The following is an 11,912-nucleotide window of genomic DNA, read 5'->3' on the forward strand; positions in this document are numbered from 1 at the left end:
TTGATCATTTCTCTCCAGTTTCAAAAGGTAGATTCTTATGAAAATATTGTTTCACATACGTAACATTTTTTAGAATTCTTTTTAGATTCTATAAAGATTTGGTACAAAACCTAACCATCACGCAAAGACCTCTATCCCCAGGGGCATCTGAGCCACAACCATTTCAAATACACTCATTTAGTACTTTTATCAGAGAAACTATTCACAATAGACTACCAATCACCAGAGGCTTCTCATTACAATTGAAAGACAAAGACAGTACATTAAGGGATCTCCCATATAATAGACATGAATTAAAGAGACCTAGGACTCAAAACTTTGAAATATGAGGCCATAAAAACTGTGTGCACTCAAAGAAAACCTTATTACTTGAAGAAGAAAAAATAGAAAGAGAACGTTCTTCAATTCTTGAATTTACATACTTTCCCAATTTTCAAAGTTTTTTGTCCTGGGGGCCCCCATAAATTTTAACAAACCCTCAGAATAGATTCACCGTGTCTTAAATTTTTAAAAGCTGCAATCAAGTGTGGTTGAGGAAGCATTGTTTCAAGGTGTTTACTTTGTTCAAAATCTTGCAGTTGTAACTACACTAGAGTAACTGTTGAACTACATACCGCATGATGTGCAAACACTGGGCTCATCTGAGGTGAAGTTTCCCGTGAAGCTAGACCGAGCATGGAATAGCCAGTGGATAGGTGTTCGTTGGCTGAACTGCCAAATAATTGTTCTCTTGCAGATAAAGGACGAGAACCACTAGGACTGCTTGTATTACTCTCGCTCCCACTGCCAGAGTGAGTATCAAACTGAAATGGAGCATGAAGTTTTAACAGTAACGGACACTACTGGGCTAGAGACCAAAAGGTTCCAAAGTTATCATTTAAACATACCCGAACTCTTTGTCTACGAATTCCGGCCAGCAAGAGATTGGTTTCACTTCCTGGAGCTGATGCAACCATTGCTTTTTTGGAGGGTGAATTGTAGGATCCCACACTAGAGACAGCTTCAACTTCTATACCTTGAGCATTTGTTTTGCCAAAGCCTCTTGGAAGAGACAGTGAACGTTGGAAAACTGAGCTATCACTCATTTCTAATTCATCATCAAGCTGGGCCATGGCTTCATCTAGAGCTTGGCTACTGGATGTTTCCTGTGCCCAGCTGTTACTCATGAAATTTGAAGAAGAAGCCACTGCTGTGGTGGTACTTGTATTAGTGGCAGAGGAAGTCATAGAAGATGACACAGTTGACAAAATTAGTTCACTACTGCAAAGTGAGGAAGACGTTGAGCTAGTTGCAGTAATACCCATCGTTTCATGATGATTGGAAACGTGTGCAAAGGCAGAAGCCCCCTCTTCACTCTCTATCAACTGTCCCAAATCAGCCTGCTCTGGACGCTGCAATAAAACCAAGACAAGCAAATTACATTACAGAGAACATAAAATTCAGTTTCAATTTTCTACAGACAACATAAAATTTATTTTCAATTTTCTAACAGAATTGTGTGTTCTTTAATTTGAAATTTCAAACTTGCCTCCATAATGGTAACACTGTTTTCATTCTGATCTTCATACAGTGCTACTCGTTTCCCGTTTGACCCAAGTAAGGGAATTCCTATGTTACCACTACGATCTCTGTCTCTTTGACGGCGCTCTGACTCTCGCTTCACAATTCGCACAGTTTTGAACTCTTGTTGCTTTTCTTTAGGTATAATTCCTGAAATTTTCAACAACAAAAATCCAAATGAAAGACCAATTTAATAAACTGTAACTCATTCTAATGTAAGTAATTTAAGATAATTTAAAGCATACCATAAAATCTCTTCATACGGTCATCGGCTTCACTGAGTTCAATTTGGCTGAGACTTGTACCTGATGCTTCATTGAGGGTAAGAAGTGTGAGAGCTTCTTCTTCTGTGCCACTTGCTTCAGAAATAAAAAAGTACAGAATGGAATAGATAAGAATGTGTCCAAATATTTGTAGTCACAAGAGTGTATGGATAAAACTGGCCATGTCAATGTCTGGCATTTTTAGTACCTTGACCTTTGTCCATCCCCGTATTGACGTACAATGGAATGGTGCTGGTTGTAGAAGGGGTACTTCCTGTCGTCGAGACGGGGCTAGTAGGTTGTGAACCGTGTCCCGTGTCTTTAGAAACAAGGGAGTCCAAGTCCGTTTCCACCCATGAACTTTGCTGCTTCTTCTTTCCTAGAATGGGGCCGGCACCTAGATTATCACATTGTGCCCAGCGTTACATCAAACCAAAATCTGACATTCAAGTTTAACTAAGGAAAAACATAGAGCATTTAAAATTTAAATTTACTAACCAGCAACTCCAGTTGGACCAGGGCGAACAGGGTCTGACTTTTCAGTCAGTTGTTTTACAGCTACGCTAATTTCTTGTCTCTGTCTGTGCAAATCTCCCATGATAAGTTGCACACGTTTAAGCTCAGCCTCCAACTGAGCCGTGGGATTTTGAGGATCCTCAGAAGTTAATGGATAGTCAGCATCCACCATTCCAAGTGGAGGGGAGGAAAATGAATTCTGTCGGGACGTCTGTAGCTTCTGACGTAGAATAACAAGTTCTTGCTCAAGTCTGGCGTTTTCAGCAACAGTTTCCTCTAATTTCTAAAATTTAAAGGTAAAGAAAGGCTGATTAAAACCAAGATAAATTTAGCAAAGGGTAACGAGGTCACAGTCAACACAGCATAGCACACCTTTGAGTTATGGGCCAATAAAAGACGAACTCTACTTAGCTCTCGTTCCAAGAGCCTTTGTTGTTTTCTATATGTGTCTCTGAGATTAGGTGGGATCTGAGATGTTGCTAGCTTTAAACGTATTCCTGCAAGAGCTCTTTCCACAAGTTCCTAAAAGGACATTGATTCATCCATTAGGGCAATAAAATTAAAGAGAGACATAGAGGGAAAGAGTGAGAAAGAAAGATCAAATTACCTTATCTATTTGTAAATTTTGTAATGTGTGAGATTCTTCTTGCATCTCTTGATCCAAGCGATATAACTGTTGCACTTTTGCCTAAAACAAAAATAATTGACATGAAATAATTTTACTCTTCTTGTGGGTTTTCAAGTATTGTCATGAGTTGTTGCAGACTACAATGGATACCTGAAGCTGTCCATAGTCTGGGCTGAAGCGATCCCAGTCCCGTCGCTCCTCAGCTAGGAGGCGCTGCTCCTGAACTTTATAGTTGAACTCAAGTCGCTCACGCGCAGGAACACCACTGAGTGTTTGGATACTTGACGATCCCATTAGACCAGATGTGGGTGTGCCATTATGGTACAGGGAGCCCAGTTTCACCATATTGTCCACCAAGTTCACCAGAGGCTTCCCTTTCTCATGCTGTAAGGAGAAGAGGAACACGGTTAAAATGGCGGTGTGAGATCGGAGTCCCATTCCTATCTTTCCCAACGTTTCCCTTACTTCTAGACCAAAACATCATGATTTTCCCTGACTTTTTCATCTTAAATGAGAGGTTATTGTTCATTAAATACAGGAAATCCAGGATGTACAGTAATTAGATTGTTATTGTACCGCCAAGGGGCCACGGATAGCATTTGCAGTCCCCTTAAAATTTTTTCCCTACCCAGATAAAATATCCATGACTATTCCCTGACTTCCCTGACCAGTATAAGCCCTAAATAAACCTGCTACAGTGGATCCACTCTCACAACTATTTACCTGCTTTTCCAGTTCAATCAACTGTTTTTTGAGATCTTCCAATCTTTGTAAATGTTCCATTTGCTTTGGTGTATCAAGCTCTGACAAACGGGCCTGTAAAGCAAAAGCACAACACACAGTTGGTAATGGAAAACCAGAGGCATAAAAAAAAACAAAAAACATACACACAATTTCTACAAAACTAAGAAAAAAAAATTAAAAAAATAAAGGGGAAATGAAGGGGAAAATAATCATGCAAGTGAATTATAATAAAGGATGCTATTCATGCAACATTTACCAACAGGTTATACAACATAGAGTATGACAAAACTAAAGTACTAATAAACCATATTTTTTAGAACCTCTTAGTAAATGAGTGAGTAAATAGTTCTCTCACTTACAACAGTCAGTATTATATGTTGCTCTACTTAAAAATCCTAGCTTTCCCCATAATCATGTCAACCACATAGGTGACATTTAAAAAAATCTGATTAAAGCACCATTTTATTGAAGCTGATGAAATTGCATTGACTGATGAATTGTCTTACAGAAAGAGTAGGAGATTAATCTAATTATAGAAGCAGACCTGTGTTTCAATTTCCATGTGACAAGACTCCATTGCTTTGCAAACAGCAGCACTAGCTCTGCGCAATTGGATGAGTAATAGGACTAGTTCTTCATGAGTTCGTCCAAGCAGTTCTCCAGCAGATACCTAAACAAAACTCCAAAAATAAGCACATGCAAACAGAAACAGGCTGATAAAAAACTACAGATCGCTACAAAATAAAAGTTGAGGGTAGACATGCAGTCACTACATTTTAACTACAGAAACAGTGAGACATGTGATGTCAAACATCTAAAAATATTAAACCATACATTGAATTAGGAAGGCTACCATGTAAAATTAATAACAACTTCAGAGAAACTAGAATCTACCGCGTCAGACTTTTTAGCATAAAAATAACGAAACATATAAATGCTATGCTATGCTGTTTTTGCTCACCTTGTGAGCTTGGTAAGCCTCACGAAACTCCAACGCTTCCTTTGCACGAGCCTCCTGAACTTCGAGACTTTCCCAAGTCCTTGGTCTAATCAGCTCTAAGAAGTCACCAGGACTTGGTGGGCTCGTCGAGCTGTCTGGACTTGCCAGACTCTCTGGAGTTGAGAGTTCCATTGTTTGGCTTCGGCTGAGTGCGGTAATCTCTGTAAAGCAAAATAGAAAAAGTTATTTAAAATGTTACTTGTTCAAATATTTAATTATAATAATTATTTTATTTTCTTAGTTTGAAAAAGTAGCATCTGCCCACTATGGAACAAGTAGCTCTTTGGGCCTTGTTTGATTAATAAATTTTGGATAAAAACATGTAGTAAATTTCGTTGGAAAGGCTCTTTTTTTAACGTTTCGTCTCTCCTTGCCTCTGTCCAGAGAGTTGATGCGCGCTGACAAGGACGAGAGGGCCCTGGTGGCGTCCCTCGGCGGCGCTGCCTGTGCTGCGGCCTCGGCCAGGTGCTGCTGACTGAGCGCCAGGTGCTGCTGGCTGAGCGCCAGGCCGAGGCCGAGCCCCTGCCCCAGCTGCGGCACCTGCTGCTGACCGAGCGCCAGGTGCTGCTGCCTGAGCGCCAGGCCGAGGCCGAGCCCCTGCCCCAGCTGCGGCACCTGCTGCTGACCGAGCGCCAGGTGCTGCTGACTGAGCGCCAGGTGCTGCTGACTGAGCCCCAGCTGCGGCACCTGCCCCACAAAGTCGCGCGCCGAGCCGGCCGCCGACAGGGACAAGGACACTAGGGAACAGGAAGTGAAACAGCCATGGTCAGCTTCCCAATGCTGATAGGTGAGCTAGGTGCGCGCATGGGCGTGGTCGTGGTGTATGGTATCATGTATCTTATTGGCTACTACTCTTTTCAAAATATAGAAAGGAAAATATGATACTTCCAAGTTTGCACTACAGCAGTAAAAATTCTCAATTAAATTCTAATATCTCAATTTTTGTAATTAATTGTTTGACTTTAAAGCCCATTGCAGTGATCGAAACGCTTGGTCTAGTCATCTAATTTTAGACCCATCCCAGGGTGGAAGCAAATACAAAACTTCTAGGCATAAAGTTATAAACTCACACAAACGAACAAACGATGGTAAGTTACTGTGAAAGCATAGATCCAGCACACATTTCTACTGCTACGCAGATATGCAAAAATTTACATATGAGACCCACAATGATAAAGAAAAGTTAAAATCGCAAACAGAAAATCGGGTGATTGTGCAAAACAAAAGTGCCGTGTAAGGAGAAATGCATTATCTGTGCGAATGTGAGAAATAAAATATCTACAGAAATGTGCAAATTAGAAAACAAACCGCATAGTTGTTTTGTTTTGGAGAATACATAAAAGTTTGGGCCATGTACACAATACTTATAAATAAATAAGTTGCTCCCCCTGTTCTCGCCTCGTCTCGCCTCGTCTCGCCTCGCCTCGTCAGCCGCCGCTGAGCAACACGATCACGTACCCACTGGTGTTGAGCCCGCCTGCCGCCGTTGCTGCCGCTGGTCCACGCGCTGGGACTGCTCCGCCTCGTCCGTGCACGCCCGCGAGCGGCCCCGGGCCTGAGACCCCGCCCCCCCACCGACCTGGACCTGGGTAGATGGTGGAGGCGGGCCAACCTCTAAAAAAGGCTTCATCTTGGGCACGTTGTTGTTGGCGTTCGTGGTGGGTTGGTGTTGCTGCTTGTGTTGTTGCTGCTGCTGCTGCTCCTGTTGTTGCTGTTGCTGTTGCTGCGGTACCCGGAACGTCTCCTGGTCCTCGTCCCAGACGTAACCGTCCAGGTAGGTCTGCCCCCGGCGCGAGCGCTCGAGGCTCTCCGACGTGAACCTGGCGAGCCTCTCGTAGTGTACGCCGTCGTCCCTGTCGTCGGGCGGGGCGCGCGCCTCCCGGTAGTCCTCGTAGTGTTTGGCGGCCGCCCCCGGGCCCGCCCCCGGCCGCGGTGCGCCCGCGGGGGGCTCGCTGCGCCGCCGCGCGCTCGCGCTCGTGTACAGGGTCCCCGGGCGGGGCGCCCTCATGGTCACGGCGGCCGCGGGTGGCGAGGTCGCCGTCGAGGCCGGCGGCGAGGTCGGCGTGGCGGGGCCGGCGGGGCCGTCGTCCAGGTTGTCGAGGGAGCGCGTGTGGCGCAGGCTGACCCGCCGCAGGCTCTCGCGCCACAGCGAGTCCTCCTCCCACATGTCCATGTCGGCACCCGCTCCACCCGCTCCGCCCGCCTGGCTCACGGGCTGCTGCTGCTGGTGGTGGTACTGCCGCGCCTGGTGCTGCTGCTGCTGCGGCTGGTGCGGCGGCGACAGCCCCGGCTCGTCCAGCAGGCCCTCCACGGAGCGGCTGCGGCGCCGCTTGTCCCGCAGCCCGTTGGGGTACAGGTTGTGCTCGAGGAATAAGTCGGGTGTGTGCGCGCGCTGCTGGTGGTGCGGGCGCGCTTGGGCGCGGCGCGTGCGCTGCAGCGTGTCCGCCTCGTACAGGTTGCGCTGGTCCACGCGCCCGCACTTCTCGGCGCCCAGGAACGACTCGGACGTGTGGCGTACGTCCTCGGCGAGGCGGTCCGACGGCGAGGGCCCGGCGGCCAGCGCGTCCGACGGACCGCGGATGGGGTTCACCTTGCGGCCCACGTCGTTGCGCTTGACGTCGAGGTGCTGCGCGTCGGCGCGCTCCCCCCAGCGCTGCGGCTGGTTGTTGCTGCGCTGGTTGTTGAGCGGCTGCAGCCGCGAGCGCCCCGAGCTCTGCGTGCGCGCCGCGGCCAGGCTGCGCTCGCGCTCCGCGGCCGCCGCCAGCCCGCCCGCGGCCGCCTCCTCCGCGCCGGCGCCGCCCCGCAGCAGGTCCGAGTAGTAGTACGGCGCGCCCCCCAGCTGGTCGCCCTGGTCCTCGTGGGCAGGGCCGGCGGCAGGGCCGGCAGCGCCCGCCCTGGACTGCGGCCGCTCTTGCAGCGGCGTGGTCTGTCCCCCGGACTGCTGCTGCTGCTGCTCGGCGCCCGCCGGGGTCATGGTCGGCGTGTTGGTGGACTGCCTGGCCGCCCCCCTGGCGGCACCCTGGTCGAAGCTGCTGCTGTTGCTGCCGCCCGGAAAGTGTGTAGGGCGTGAAGGTTGTTGCTGTTGATGTTGTTGCTGTTGGTGTTGTTGCTGTTGGTGTTGTTGCTGTTGGTGTTGTTGCTGTTGGTGTTGTTGCTGGAGCTGGTGTTGCGGGGGCGGTGGAGGCTCTGTGGCTGGCGAGAAGACTTCCTGCAGGTTCTCGTACAGGATCTCGTCGTCCTGGGTCGAAGCCTGGCTCTTGTTCATGGTGTTGTTGGTGTTGCTAAAGAAGTGCCGTCCCGAGGAAGACGACGGCGAGGGCGAGGCGACTTGCAGCCCGCTGAGGTACTCGTCGAGCCCCAGTGCATCCAGGGCCACGCCGCTCCGCCTGCCGATCGAGTCGAGGGAAGTCCTCACGGCCGCCTTGGAGATGTACGCCGGGTCGTCGAGGCGGTCCAGGAGATCGTCCGACGCGAGCCTGCGCCTGCTGCGCGAAAGGGTGCCCGCCGCGTCGTCGTCCAGGACGTCGTCGAGGGCGTCCTGCAACGCCTCCTGCACGGCCTCGTCCACGGCGGTGCGCGCCTTGTGCTTCCAGGCGGGCGAGGGGAGGTCGCCGTTCTGGCTCGCGATGCTGTTCGTCTTGGAGTGGATGGGCGACAGCCTGGTCTTGTTGGGGACGTCGAGGGACGAGTCGTGGATGTCGAGTGAGGTGTCGAGGTCATCGAGGGGCGGCGGGCTGGTGGGGATGGGCGGCGGGGACACGAGCTCGCTGTCGGACGAGTCGTGGTGCTCGTGGGTGCTGCTGGTCTCCCCCAGGAAGGGCGGCCGGCCCAGGTCAGGGCCGCTGCTGCCGCGGCTGGCGCCCAGGCTGGCGCCCAGGTAGTAGGAAGCGGGCCGGAAGGTGTCCGACAGGCTGAAGCGCTTGTGCCGCGGCGTGTCCAGCGAGTCCAGGTCCTTGGACGCCTCGTCGTCCGCGTCCGAGCTCTCCGACTTGACGGAGGCCTGCTGCTGGAAGGAGGAGGCGGACGAGTTGAGGATGTCCGGCAGGATGAGCCGCGGCGGGGTGGGCGGGATGTTGTCCGCGTCCTCGTTGGCCACGGACTGCGTGTCGGGCGTGCGCGTGGGCGTGGCGCGGTGCGCGGAGCAGTTGCTGTACTGGCGGGCGTGGTGCGGCGGCGGCAGGTCCTGCGCCTCGTCCTGCTTGGCGGCCGCCAGGTCCGACGACGCGGAGCTCACCTCCATGTACAGCGGCTCGTGCGCGCCCGCGCGGTACATGAGCTCGTAGTGCGACTGGCCCGAGTACGTGCCGAACGCGCTGCTGTCCGGGGCCAGCAGGCTGCCGGCCAGGATGTTCCTGGAGGCGCTGCCGGGGAGGCCCGGGCTGAAGAGGCCGCCGCCCCCAGGCGCCAGCAGCGACCGGGAGAGGCCACCCGTCGTCATCTCCACGTACGAGTTCTCCTCGGGCTCGAACAGCGTCGAGGAGGAGTGGTTGAACATGGTCGAGTCGGAGAGGATCTTCTTGGAGGGCGTCATGGGCAGGTAGTGCTCCTCCGCCTGCTGGTCGTTCGACTGGAACTCGTCGTTCTTGAACTCCTCGGTGGCCCGCATGGCCGCCATGTCGGGGGTCTTGCACTCCAGGGTCTTCTCTTCAGTGGTCTTGGGGAGCGGAGGAGTGCTGCAGTCGGAAGCGGTCGGCGCTGCAAAGTGTTTGGACTCCCTGCAGTCATCGCTTTTTTTCTTGCCCAAGTCTCGACAGGCACTCACAAATTGTTCCCGCCTCCCAAGAGCAGCAGCTACTTCACCGTCCTCATCTTCTTCTTGGGGAAATTTATTCGACTGGGCGGCTAAACGCCGATTTCTGAAGGCAGCAGGCTCTGTCAAGATTTCAGGGTCACTTGAGGTGTCATACATTAAGGTTTCAGTGTCACTAAACACATATCTCCTTGCTTCTTCTTCAGACTTCCGTTCAAGTTCAGCAGCTTTCTCTTTAGCTAATTTTGACTTCTTTTCAAAGTCTGCGAGTAGGTCTTTGACAGACTTTGGGTACTTTGGTTCCTCCACAACTGGTTCTTTGAAGGAATCATCACCAAAGACAAAATTATTTAGGATTGACCTCGAGCGAATTTGATGTTCAGAAATTTCATTTAGATACTCTAATGATCCTTGAGAGCCTCCACTTGGGCAAAGTTGGTCCTCAAACATTTTTTTCCTATTAGAAACTAAATTTCTTGAGAGAGATTTGGTTCCTTCTAGTAAATTAGGATTGTTTTGGGTTTTATTCTTGACATACTGAAATGAGAACTCCTTGACAATTGCTGTTTCATCGAGTTTCGTTTCAGTATTGGAGGAAGCCGCATTTTTTTGTGAACTTGGCTGTTGTTCCAGTCCTTGAGATTTTAATCTCAGTTGGCTTCTGTGAATCGTATCGCCACTGGCATTGAATCCTATTCCATTTTGGAGGGTGTCATAACCACTGTCTGAACACTTCCCAGAGAAGTAACGATCTTCATACAGTCCACGGTGCATTTCCATGCCCCTTGAAGAAGTCTCCTGTCTACTCGGCCTTTCTACCGTATGATTCCATTCATTGTATCCTCTCTGACTGATGTCCCGCGCCGAGTTGGTGTCGGCCACCTGACCATTGCCATGCTGAAAGTTGTTCCTCGCTTCTTGCCCACCGGTAGGGGATTCGAAAGAAACTGCCTTCCGGGACGTCTTCTCCTCGGTACTGCTGCGCCGCGATCTGTTTGACTGGGATGGTCTCCGCGACCGCTTGCGGGGCTCACGGGTGTCTCCAACTACAAGTGACAAAGACAGGGAAGTGCAACGTGAGAGAGGGCCACCTACACAAGCTAAACCGTGCCGAACATTACTCAGGAGACAATTATATATAGAAACAACTAAACAACTAAAGAAATAGAAGAAAACAAATTTCTCAAGGCAACCAATGTCAGCATTTAAGTCAAGGACTCAGGAACAGTGAACGAAGAAGACAATTATTTTGAGTGAGAGAAACACACAGTTGATTCCTATTTTGAAAATAATTGGCGGAATTAAGTCAAATTTGGGCACAAAGGAACCAATCGTTAAAATAATGCATAAATTTACATAGGTTCTTTACCTCCTTACCGATAAATACAACACTTATTTTAAAGGGCAAACCTACTGTATATTGACAGAATTTGAAGTTTATAAACTTTTACATGGCAAAGGTCAATCAATCAATTAAATAATTCGTGCAAAAGAGCTTAGATTGGCAGTCAGAAATAGCTCCACAGAAAAGGCAAATTAGTCCTTTAATGTGGATTAGATCTGGTCACACGTCACAGAACATTTACGGAAGAATATAATCTTGCACACACAACAAGATCATTTTAAGCAACATGGAATTGAATGACATGCAATAAATACATAAGTTAGTTTAAGAAACATAATGATAGATTCAAACAAGGAACAATGTCTAGCTTGACAACATCACATCAGCTACAATTTACTAAATATTTATCATCCATATTAACTACAAAAAAATCATAAAAGAACAGAAAGAAAAAAGAACTCACATGCAGCCAAATTAGAGGTGAACAGCCCGCAAGACAAAATTGGCAGCATAAAGCGAATCATGCAACTATTGCCATCCAGCCACCATGGTGAAATACACAAATAATTAGAATTTGCAACAACAGGGTTAAACTACACACCATACACCACGAACGCACACCTCTGGCCAGCCACCAAACTTTGGAAGTCATAAAGTCAAGAGTCATTTTGATGAGGCTATTTCATTGATTTTAAATCAGCCTCTGATTATTAATACAGCACTGTTATTAAGTCAGACAAATGCAAAAAACAGTAGCAACTTTTGGTCACTACCATCAACTGCATAATCCTTCATTAACACAAAACACTGTTGATAATAAATTAAGAGAAGCTTGTGAATCGTTCAGATAAAACTTACTGTCTTCATCAGAGGAATAACTAGTGTATCTATTGGATGCAGAAGATCTGCGCCCATCTTGACTTCGACTCCGAGACATTTTTCCAGAATCTTCTTGACTTTTCTGCGCAAGGAAATCTGCAGCCTCTTGGGAATCTAGCATTTCGGTGCTCCAGGGCACTGATCCTGCCTGGTCATCAACTAAAGCTTGCATATTCAATAGCTTTGAGCTGCTTGAAGAGAAATAAACGCAATAATAAAATAAATAC

General features: G+C 48.8%; 1 protein-coding gene across 14 annotated transcripts in view; it reads right to left on the minus strand.

Moving 5' to 3' along the window:
- LOC113214237 (uncharacterized) overlaps positions 1 to 11,912 on the minus strand; it is a 28,577-nt gene that overhangs the window by 4,130 nt on the left and 12,535 nt on the right. For 9 of the 14 annotated variants that reach the window (XM_052268683.1, XM_052268678.1, XM_052268682.1 and 6 more), the window contains 15 exons: positions 11,665 to 11,876; positions 6,170 to 10,507; positions 5,086 to 5,448; positions 4,673 to 4,872; positions 4,256 to 4,381; positions 3,691 to 3,783; positions 3,118 to 3,351; positions 2,947 to 3,027; positions 2,712 to 2,861; positions 2,322 to 2,622; positions 2,032 to 2,220; positions 1,806 to 1,919; positions 1,529 to 1,710; positions 888 to 1,391; positions 615 to 803 (listed from right to left, as the gene is read on the minus strand). In XM_052268683.1, the coding sequence (XP_052124643.1) occupies positions 615 to 803; positions 888 to 1,391; positions 1,529 to 1,710; positions 1,806 to 1,919; positions 2,032 to 2,220; positions 2,322 to 2,622; positions 2,712 to 2,861; positions 2,947 to 3,027; positions 3,118 to 3,351; positions 3,691 to 3,783; positions 4,256 to 4,381; positions 4,673 to 4,872; positions 5,086 to 5,448; positions 6,170 to 10,507; positions 11,665 to 11,876 (7,276 nt within the window). The remainder of the gene's footprint in view (positions 1 to 614; positions 804 to 887; positions 1,392 to 1,528; positions 1,711 to 1,805; positions 1,920 to 2,031; positions 2,221 to 2,321; positions 2,623 to 2,711; positions 2,862 to 2,946; positions 3,028 to 3,117; positions 3,352 to 3,690; positions 3,784 to 4,255; positions 4,382 to 4,672; positions 4,873 to 5,085; positions 5,449 to 6,169; positions 10,508 to 11,664; positions 11,877 to 11,912) is intronic. The other 5 variants (XM_052268685.1, XM_052268679.1, XM_052268680.1 and 2 more) reach the window with 5 other exon arrangements.

Source organism: Frankliniella occidentalis, unplaced genomic scaffold (assembly GCF_000697945.3).
Source record: "Frankliniella occidentalis isolate FOCC.00 unplaced genomic scaffold, Focc_3.1 Scaffold74, whole genome shotgun sequence".
Taxonomy (NCBI): Eukaryota; Metazoa; Arthropoda; class Insecta; order Thysanoptera; family Thripidae; genus Frankliniella; species Frankliniella occidentalis.